Genomic DNA, 9,918 nt, shown 5'->3' with positions numbered 1-9,918 from the left:
CCCAACCCAGCATTTGTGCCTAAGGTGGTGGAGTCTACAGGTGCCCCTCAGTGGAGCTCTGGGCTTTCCACCCGCTTCCGTTCTGCTCAGAAGAGGAGAGAAGGCTTCACATGTTGTGCCCTGTCCGGGACCTGCACATGTATGTGAGTCGGATTGTTGCGTTCAGAAAAGCTGATCAGCTGTTCGTGTCCTGGGCTACACCCCACAAGGGTAAGCCGTTGTCCCGCCAGAGGCTGTCCCACTGGATTGTGGAGGCCATATCATTGGCCTATGAGTGTAAGGGTTTGCAGGCCCCGCGGGGTCTGAGAGCTCATTCAACGAGAGGCATGGCCACTTCATGGGCCCTTTTCAAGGGTGTTTCAGTGGCAGAAATTTGTGCGGCAGCAAGCTGGGCTACGCCTCACACTTTTGTGAGGTTCTACAGGCTCGATGTTTCCGGACCGTCCCTGGCACAGGCTGTGCTGGAGGTGACGGCGCCCGGGTTGGTGTGAGTCTCGGTTCAATGTTATTTGGCTTCGGGAGATTCAGGCAATCCGGGAGTGGTCTATATCTCCCATAGTGAAACACCGAACGAAGTTAGAAAAAGAACTTTAGGTTACTTAACGTAACCCCGGTTCTTTGATAACAGAGTGAGGTGTTTCACCAACATGTCCCTCCTTGCAGAGACACGGAAAGAAACCTATCTGGAATGATTTGTAAGGAGCCGGTCGACTGTGATTATATGAGGGGGCGTGGCCCCAGCACAGTTCGACCTGTCTGTCACAGACAGACGTGGTGTCATTGGAGCTTCCATAGTTGGTCACGCCGAGGCGATTCCCATAGTGAAACAGCTCACTCTGTTATCAAAGAACCGGGGTTACGTTAAGTAACCTAAAGTTATTGCTGCTCCATTGATCTCTGAAGCGGTAACATATTTTTTATTTAACAATTACAACAGGGGTTCTCTCAAAGGTATGGAAATCCACCTGTGTGCTGCTTTACATAAGGATGGAGACACTAGTTATCTTGATAACTATCTAACAGCAACCTACCAATATCACTGGTAAATACACAGTTGCATGCTTTCTTATATGAAAACAGAATATATATATATATATATATATCAATCTGGATTCAGACCTGGCCACAATACTCTTACAGCTACTACATTACTTGTTAACAATATTGTCAAAGCACTGGATGAAAAATAATGTTCTGTGCCTCTGTTTCAAAAGCTATTGAAAGCTTTTGTTATGGTTGATCATGCTATTTTGTTGAGAAGATTTTTATCATTGGGTCTGGCTAGGGACACTTGCTTGTGGTTTAAAAATATCTGAGTGATAGAACCCAGGCAATTTGACAGATTATAAGAATCAAACTTTCCTAGCAGTTCAAAAGGGAGTTCCTTAAGGTTCGATTTTGGGTCCGTTGTTGTTCACTCTCCATATTAATGACATTTGTAACAATGAAGAAATGCAAATATATTTTTTATGCTGATGACACAGTTCTTTATCCTATAGCATCTTCCTATGAACAAACATTTGCTTATCTCCAGGAAACCCGGAAGTGGGTCGGGTTGTCTTGAAATGGGCGGGGCTTTAACCAGTACGTTATTTTAAGCATGCAATTGATATGAGTTGATTAGAAATTGTTATATTTATTGCTGATTATAAAACTATTTAAATGACAGCATCGAGCTTCAGATCAATGGTGTTGTCATGGTAACAAACAGACTATATACAGAACAAGTTTTGCAACAATGAATACAACACATGCGGTTGCAATTATGAAGTAAAATGTAATGAACAAGAGTTTTCATACTCAATATAAATTTCTTTTTTTAACTTTTAATTTTTTTATAATCAGTGTGATTTTTTATTTTTTATTTCCACACCAGGTATGTGTGTGTGTGTGTGTGTGTGAGTAAGAGAGAGACACAGAGAGAGAGAAAGAGAGAGAGAGGGCGGGGGAAGATGCTGTTTCTCAGATCTGCATTGACGGCAGAGAAGCAACGGGAGTCGCATTTAAACCAAGCAGCATGTCTGAAAACCCACGTTTACCAGAAACCTACTGGTTACTAAGTAAGTATTACAAACCGAAGTTAAAAACAAACCTGAAGCTGAAGAAACCCTAAACGTTAACGGAAAAGACCCGCGGCCCTGAGTGTCTAAGGGAGAGGGATAGAGAGAGGGAGAGAGAGAGAGAGAGGGAGAGGGAGCGCTGTTCTCCGTGTTCTGTGTGTGAGTGAGCAGAGCGTAAGTGAGTGGGGGGGGGGGGGGCGCTGTGACTATCAAAGAACGCAGCCACGGCCAGCTGAGTTATATTCAATACAACCCAACTCCAATTCAACTACTTCAAGGGTGTTTAAGATGACTTGGTCCATAAATGCTCCCAAACTGACAATTTAAGGTGCTTTTTCTTGGCAGGAATGTCGAGCCCTCGGATTTTTTACAGCTCTTCTTCTCAGTGCTTCAGTTAAGTGGCTCTTTTGACAACAGAGTCTATTTTAAAATCAACAGTGAACAGTTTGAGGTTCTTACTGTCCAAACAGTTGCAGCAAGATGAATGCCAGCTGTCTGTGAGCCCCAGTAAGAAAAATGACAGTGAGTCCACATTGTGGCAGGATGACAGATAGACTGAGCAGAGAGAGAGATAGAGCTTTACAAAGGTTATTCATACTAGGTTACACACAAAGGGCTTTAATGCTGTTCTCTGCTGTGGGGTTATCTGTCATCTCTGTTTAAGACACAATAGGGAGTGCTTATTGTGGACTGGTGCTCTGTGTGTGTGCGTGTGTGTGTGTGTGTGTGTTACTCACTGCCTCCTGGTCCCTCTGTGTCTCTAGGAAAGATGCAAACTCTACAAGTCGTAGTTTGGTGGTGCCAATGGAGCGATCCTGCCATGCTGGCTCTCTGTGTGTTTGGGCTGCATTGGGAGGCTCATAGCCTAGACAACACACACACACACAAACACACACACACACACACACACACACACACACACACACACACACACACACACACACACACACACACACACACACACACACACAACCATTCTGTTTAACAGGGTTAGCAGTAATGCTAGTCTTATTCTTTGCTACAAATGTGTAAAATGTATTGGCGTCTAATGGACAAAGCCTGACTGAGGTCAGGGTGCAGCACAAAAAGCCAGTTAACAAAACTAGATTTAAGGGGAACAATTAGGGTTGCACAGATGTATTGGCAGAACATTGTATTGACTGATATTCGTCTCAATGAGTGCCATTGGCCTATTGGCAAATAAGAAGCCATTCAACAATGGTAGTGGCCAACGTTTATGTGTTGTTTTTTTGTTGGACTCAGACAACAGTCTCCTAGTATATGCTGCTACTGCAACTGCTGACTTTAAAAAAGAAACCATCGATAGGATACGATGCTGGCATGATGTATGATGTAAAAGGGTCAAAGGGTGCCCTGCACACGTGTGGCTTGGCGAAAGAAAATGTTGGCCATGTGGAGTACTACACCATGTTGGAGAAAGATCAGCAATATAAACCAGCACCAGCAAGACTCAGTCCTTGATAACCACAGCATTTAAGAAAGGGACAAAATACTCCACGGACAGTACCAAAGCTAGAGGGATTACTAACAAGGTGATGCAGTTCCTGGAATTACATAGCCAGCCGTTTTAAAGAATAGACACAGCCAACTGGTCATGATTTTGCTGACAGTGGATTGACTTTTTTTTTAAAGCAGTATAGATAATATAATATATTGTTTTTGTAATGGCTTTTAGATTGACATTTAATTTATGTTTACCACATTTTTTCTTTGGTTATGTAGCCTAAGTACTGAAAGATTATTGTTAGAGTAGATAACATTAAGTGCATAGCTGGCTAAAAGGGCTTTTGAAGCAGCTATTTTTCATTTGAAAGAATGATAGATTAAAGTTGTTCATTAAAGTTGTTTGAATTTGTGCACAAAGGTGATGTAATGAAGGGATGAAGGACTTGTTCAACTTCAGTTCAGTTATTTTTTTTTATAATGAAGATTCATTTGTTTTCCTGTCCCAAAAGGGAAAAACAACAAACAGCACATTGGTATCAGCTATGGACCAAATTGTTATTTTAAAGGTTTTAAAAAAAATTGCTAATTTCTTAGCAAAAATAGGTCATTTTAAATTCCTTTTAAATTAAAAAAAATATATATATATTTTAAATGTAATGGGTTTAGAGTAGATACTGTAAGAAGAAAGGCAAAGTAATTCACTAGTGATGTAAAAAAAAACAAGTCAGGAGATAAACGGAGATAATAGTACCACAGTCTCTCTCACCTGAAATTGTGGGGGTCCCTGCTGTCTGCACAGAGTAGGCTTGCTGAGAGAACGGCTTAATACTGTGAGAAACAGAGACACAGACAGAAATTTACTACCATTATCATCACCAACACATGGTCATGTAACAGTAGCTGGCAATGAAACAGAAAGGGTTTGATTTTGTAACACAATGATCCCCACAAGCTACGTGAACGCATACTAATAAGATAAGTATCTAATAATAATAATAATAATAATAATATGGTTGCCATTCTTAATCACCTTATCTGTTGAGTAATTAAGATATTATGTAGTTATATGTCAGCTTAACAATGAAAATGGGAAAATTCTTTAATAAAAGAATAAAACCTTTATTGAAGTAACCAATTAAAGTATTTTTTATGTTGTTTCCAAGGTCAAACCAGTTAATTTTCTTCTCCATTGTCTCTAAAACAGACGCTTGTGCACATGCAAGTTAAAAAAATGCAGCGTTGTTTTGTTCTGGTTCAGCAACATTTAAATATCACTAAAGCAACCGAAACAGTATTTATATTAAAAAGTACCATTATGACAATACATGATTTTCTAACTTCAATGGAATAACTAAAGAAATATCAATATTTTATACCATAGGGAAAACATTTCACACACTTTGAGGGCTAATGTTTTTAGATATTTATTTAAAGATCAATATACCAAAGGCAATAATTTTGAGGGTTTTTTTTACCTTTGAGAATACTGTTGCTGGTCAGTTTCAAGTGTTGAAGCAGCAGGGTAGCAATGTGAATTTAGTAGCTATTAGTTTATTTACACAAAGCAGAGGTAATATATAGTGTACCTTCAATTATAAGTACACGTGTCTTCCTTGTTTTTCTTGCATGCAGTCAAATGGATCGTTTCTTAAGATAACTTTGCTATTATAGTGTTGGTAATTTCCATTATGTATTAGCATTAAGCTAACAGACTAAGCCACGTTACCACGTTGTTTACCACATTTCAGCATTATGCTGCCAAACCAAACACGAACGTTCAGGGCAGGCGGAATAGTCTTAACAACACACCCAAACTATTAATTCTACCGGAGCAAAGGAGAGAAGTGACAAGCAGAGAGAAGACGGCACCATAAGTCAGAGGAGGCAGGACTGTGTGGGCACTACAATCAATCAATCAACATTTATTTATATAGCACTTTACAGTACCTAGCAGGTATCCAAAGTGCTTCATATCAGAAACCAAGAGTAAAACAACATATCATACAATAAAAAGAAAGAAACATAGAAAACAGTAAAGTAAGAAAAGGTTACATAGAAACAGGTGAGAGAAATCGTCACACCACTACTAGCTATTAAAAGCCATACTAAACAAATAAGTTGGACAAATGGAGTTTGGACCTAAAAAGAGCTACATCTGTAATCGTCCAGATATCAGGGGGTAACGTGTTCCAGAGTCTTGGGGCAGCAACCTGATCACCCCACCGTTTATACCTTGACACTTCTAAAACCAGTTGATTTGAAGACAGCAAGGACTGGTTGTGCTCCTGCAGGGTTAACATCTTGGACAAATACTCTGGGGCCAGGCCATTTAAGGCCTTGAAAAGAAACAATAAAATCTTAAAATGGATTCTAAAAACGCACAGGGCGCAAATGTAGGGTGTAGAGAATGGGAGTGATGTGTGCACGTCTAGATGTTTTTGTAAAAAAAAAAAGCAGCAGCATTTTGCACAAGGTAAAGACGTGAGATGGAGGTTTAATTCAAATCAACATAAAGAAGATTACAGTAACCTTGAACTAATAAAAGCATGAATTGCCATTTATAGATCATGCCTGTTAAAGGCTTAACTTCAACCAGGAGACGAAGATGGAAAAAGCTGTTTCTAACAACATTGTTGATCTGCTTGTCAAATTTAATGTTGCAATCAAAAGTAACCCCATTTTTTGACAGTTGGCTTAAGGTATGAAGCCAGAGCTCCCAACTCAAAGCTGGACAGTTTGGCCTGCCTAAAGTACTGAATATGATACACTCACTAAGTTTTGAGAAAGCCACAACTTAATATCATTAATACCACTAAGCAGGGAGTCTAGTACGACTCTGTCATTTGGTTTTATAGGCAAATAAATAAATAAAGCATCTGAATAACAATGAATAGACAGGCTGCGCAACAGCTCCAGCAGGGGACCAGCATTTTTTCCCAAGGCCTCCACCAAGCTGGACGTGCCTGGAACACCTCTCTTCATGCGCTCAGGAGGCATCCTTATCCTGAGGAAAAGCATTTTGGCCGCTTGTACCCTGGCTTTCGTTCTTTGAGTCATGACTCGAGAGCTTTGCCTTCTGGCTCAGCTCTCTTTTCATCACAACTGTGTGCATTGAGCAGTATGTTATGTTTAATAAGGAGGCTGGACGAGCTGTTTAAGCGTCCAGCTTACTTTGCTTTCCGAAAAGCGGAACTGCCCATTTCAGACAAAAACAACTGTATTCCACGAGGCGTTACAAACTAACACAGGTTAAGGCATTAACACACGAACACAGATCAATTCGTCCTGAACGGACATAACACAGTATATCAGCATTCTCAGCTCAAACTAAAAATCAACAAGCTGGATACTGTGGCACTGCGCTGGGCAGCTGAGTAGACCCACATGTCTCGGGAATGGAAGAAGAATAGTATTGCGAGGTAAATCAGAAAACGTATTGCGAGGAAACACAATGTATTGCAAGAAAACGCAATGTATTGCGAGAGGACCGTGACACTTTCGGTGCTCGGTACGAAAGAGATATCTGTAAATCAGTGGATAAATTTTTTAAGCGTCACAACTCGTTGACTCGTTTGACTATCAGAATTTGATGCATTCAGTATAATAACATTTGGAAAGTCTATAAGAGCTGCGCGATTAAATAATTTAATCCCCATTCAAGTACCAGAGAGCTAAACCGGAAGTAGCCAGCTGGGCCAGCGGAGATCTCTGGTGCACCTGCTTTATGGGCTGGACAGTACAAAAGGGTTTTGGCTCTAGCATGCCACTGAGCAACTCTCATAGCAACAAAAGGGGCCCCGCCTCACACGTTGTATTCAGTTATTATACATACATGGTGTCAACTCGCTGTTGAAGAGAAGAGAGCAGAAAGTAAAGCTAGTACCCATGCATTAATACTGTAGACAATGAGTATTGAAACTTTTTTTTTAAATCACAAATAATATTGTTAAAAAAAAAAAAAAATTAAAAAAGGAAAATTTCTCAAACTAAGAAATTGGCAACCTAGTAACCGTTTGAACTGTTTAAACTCTGCATATGGCATTAATATAGTCAACAAAATCTGTCAGTATTGGGCAGGATGAGGAAAGACAGATTCCAACTTGAATGATGTGAATCTGCAAAAAGTCAATCATCAAATCAATGATGGATGATCATGTCTGGTGATGTAGGATAATTATGGTATTTATATCTACTACAAATAAGACAATCTATATCTATAAGTTTAAAAAACAAAGTTAGATGTGTGTGCACAAGGTGAGTGTGACTTACTCTTCTGTGTTGGAGGTAGATTGTCCTCCAGGAATCATCCCCTGCCACAGCTGAAAAGAAACACACACCCATAATAACCCTGGACTGAGAGAGCAAAATATGAATGTGTGTGTGTGTGTTTGTGAGTGTGTGTGTTGTTATGTGTGTACCAGAACTTCAAATCTGAATGTGGCCGCACAGAAAAGGATTGCACAGAAAATAGCTTTATTTTATCATAGGGAATGATATGTGTTTCCTATCTCTATAAGAGAGAATAAAATCCAGTGTTACCTGTGCATTGCTGGGGAAGCTGGCCCGTACTATTCCAGGCAGAAGTTTGCTGTGTATGGCGGTGGCTGAGACAATCTGAGCCGAGGACATGGAGGAGATGCTTTGCATTGCCTTTTCCTTGGCATTCTGGTCCTGCACGGCAACAAAAACACACATTATCACCTTCATTATCATTGAATCAATTAACACACTTTACATTTTGGTCATACACAAACCAAACCCAAATGGAGAGCAAACATCAGGGCACCAACTAATAACATAAGTTATAACACCAACATAAGTATAGGAATATTAAAAAAAGAGTTGAGTTGAAACTAGGACTGCACGGGGTCTAAACCTCATGGCGTGAGTCACCCTCAACGCGAGTAGCCCCCAACGACCTGTGGGAATGACGCCCCCAACACGAGACACCCCGGACGACCCGGGGAGCGTGTGAAAGCAGGCAAAAGTCAGGAGGTGTGAGCAGCAAAGTGAATTGCCGTTCTAAATATCCCATTAACATTGATTGAGTAAAAGGGAAATTGGTCTACGTTAACTACAGCACCCCCCAATGGCCGATCTTCGCCAAATGTGATACAGAGCCTTAGAGTCGCATGCCAAACAAGCATAGCATCACAAGTTTCATATTGATAGCAATCACTACGACAGAGAAATTGCAATCGCAAATATCCCATTTGCATGCAATGAGTTATGGGCCAAAAAACATAAATGTTGATTATAGGGCCATCTAATGGCCAAGTTTCACTACATTTGGTACAGAGCCTTAGAGTAGCATGTTGAACAAAAACCTTATCCTGATGGCATTTAATATGGCTAAGATATGCTAAAGTTTGTGTTTCGTCGCTAGCTACAAAATCTTGTTTGTTGGAAAATTGCATATAGTTTAACATAGCAAAATTCTTTCTTTGGTCAGGTCCATTTGGAGGTTATTCATTCTCTGAGGTCACCTTTAAACACTTTAAATTATCTTCTTCAATTTGCCTGTTAACCATTCTTTAGAAAATCTTTTTGATTACGGACACCATAATCTCGCATTGCCAGACCTACATCCACAGCGCTGCAGAGGGAAGTATGGCTAGTCCACACAGCATTCCGGGATAGGAGAAGAGGTGCTCTGGTTTATTGGCATTTCTTTCAACCAATCACGTTCATCTTGGGCTACACTAAGTTAAAACTATTTCCCATCCTTTTCCCGCTTTACAGCTGCAGCCTATCACTCCGCCTTGCACAACATTACTCGGTATATAACGTTAGCTTTGTGATCTTAAGACCTCACAATGCCTTGTGTTGCTCACTCCCGCTAACTTATTGTTTATCATGCCAAGGCGAGAAGAGGGAGATAAGCTAATGTTAGCCAATATATTTATAATTAAAAAAAACATTAAAATATTAATTATTGATTCTTTACTATTCAAATTATATTCAAGTTTTGGAATTGATTCCAACAGCCTTAAGGGACACCTAATAATTCTCTCTCTCTCTACTAATTACTGGCAAAAAAAGTATCTTATCGATAAACTAGGTGGTCTGCCCCGCAGGTCCCCACGGTCAGCATGTGGTTATCACAGATATCGGCTCTGGAGAAACAAACCATCGTAATTCAGACAAATTCTAGAGATTTTGGAGACTGTTGCATTCTTTCCTGCAGAGACTTTGACTTAGTTTGGTTTAATATGTATGTACTTTGCTATTCATTTCCTGTACAGTCCTAGTTTGTATTCATATTTATATATTTTTCTATAGTTTTTCCAATTTAATTAGTGTAATTTGCAGCATCTGTTGTTCGGGGTGGGATTTTTCAGTTGTGTCTATGTGTACAGTATGAATGTATATATGTGTGTGTGTGTGTGTG

At 40.0% G+C, this 9,918-nt stretch overlaps 1 protein-coding gene across 1 annotated transcript in view; it reads right to left on the bottom strand.

Annotated features, from left to right (window-relative positions):
• The window catches only part of LOC116686711 (transcriptional enhancer factor TEF-1), a 163,561-nt gene that overhangs the window by 58,861 nt on the left and 94,782 nt on the right, over positions 1 to 9,918 (bottom strand). The window contains exons 5-8 of the mRNA XM_032511735.1: positions 8,067 to 8,198; positions 7,797 to 7,846; positions 4,294 to 4,355; positions 2,798 to 2,925 (exon numbers count right to left, since the gene is read on the bottom strand). Coding sequence (XP_032367626.1) covers positions 2,798 to 2,925; positions 4,294 to 4,355; positions 7,797 to 7,846; positions 8,067 to 8,198 — 372 coding nt within the window. The remainder of the gene's footprint in view (positions 1 to 2,797; positions 2,926 to 4,293; positions 4,356 to 7,796; positions 7,847 to 8,066; positions 8,199 to 9,918) is intronic.

The sequence above is a fragment of the Etheostoma spectabile genome, unplaced genomic scaffold, assembly GCF_008692095.1.
Source record: "Etheostoma spectabile isolate EspeVRDwgs_2016 unplaced genomic scaffold, UIUC_Espe_1.0 scaffold456, whole genome shotgun sequence".
NCBI lineage: Eukaryota > Metazoa > Chordata > Actinopteri > Perciformes > Percidae > Etheostoma > Etheostoma spectabile.
The sequence above is the reverse complement of the archived record's forward strand: the minus strand, read 5'-3'. Positions and strand labels throughout refer to the sequence as shown.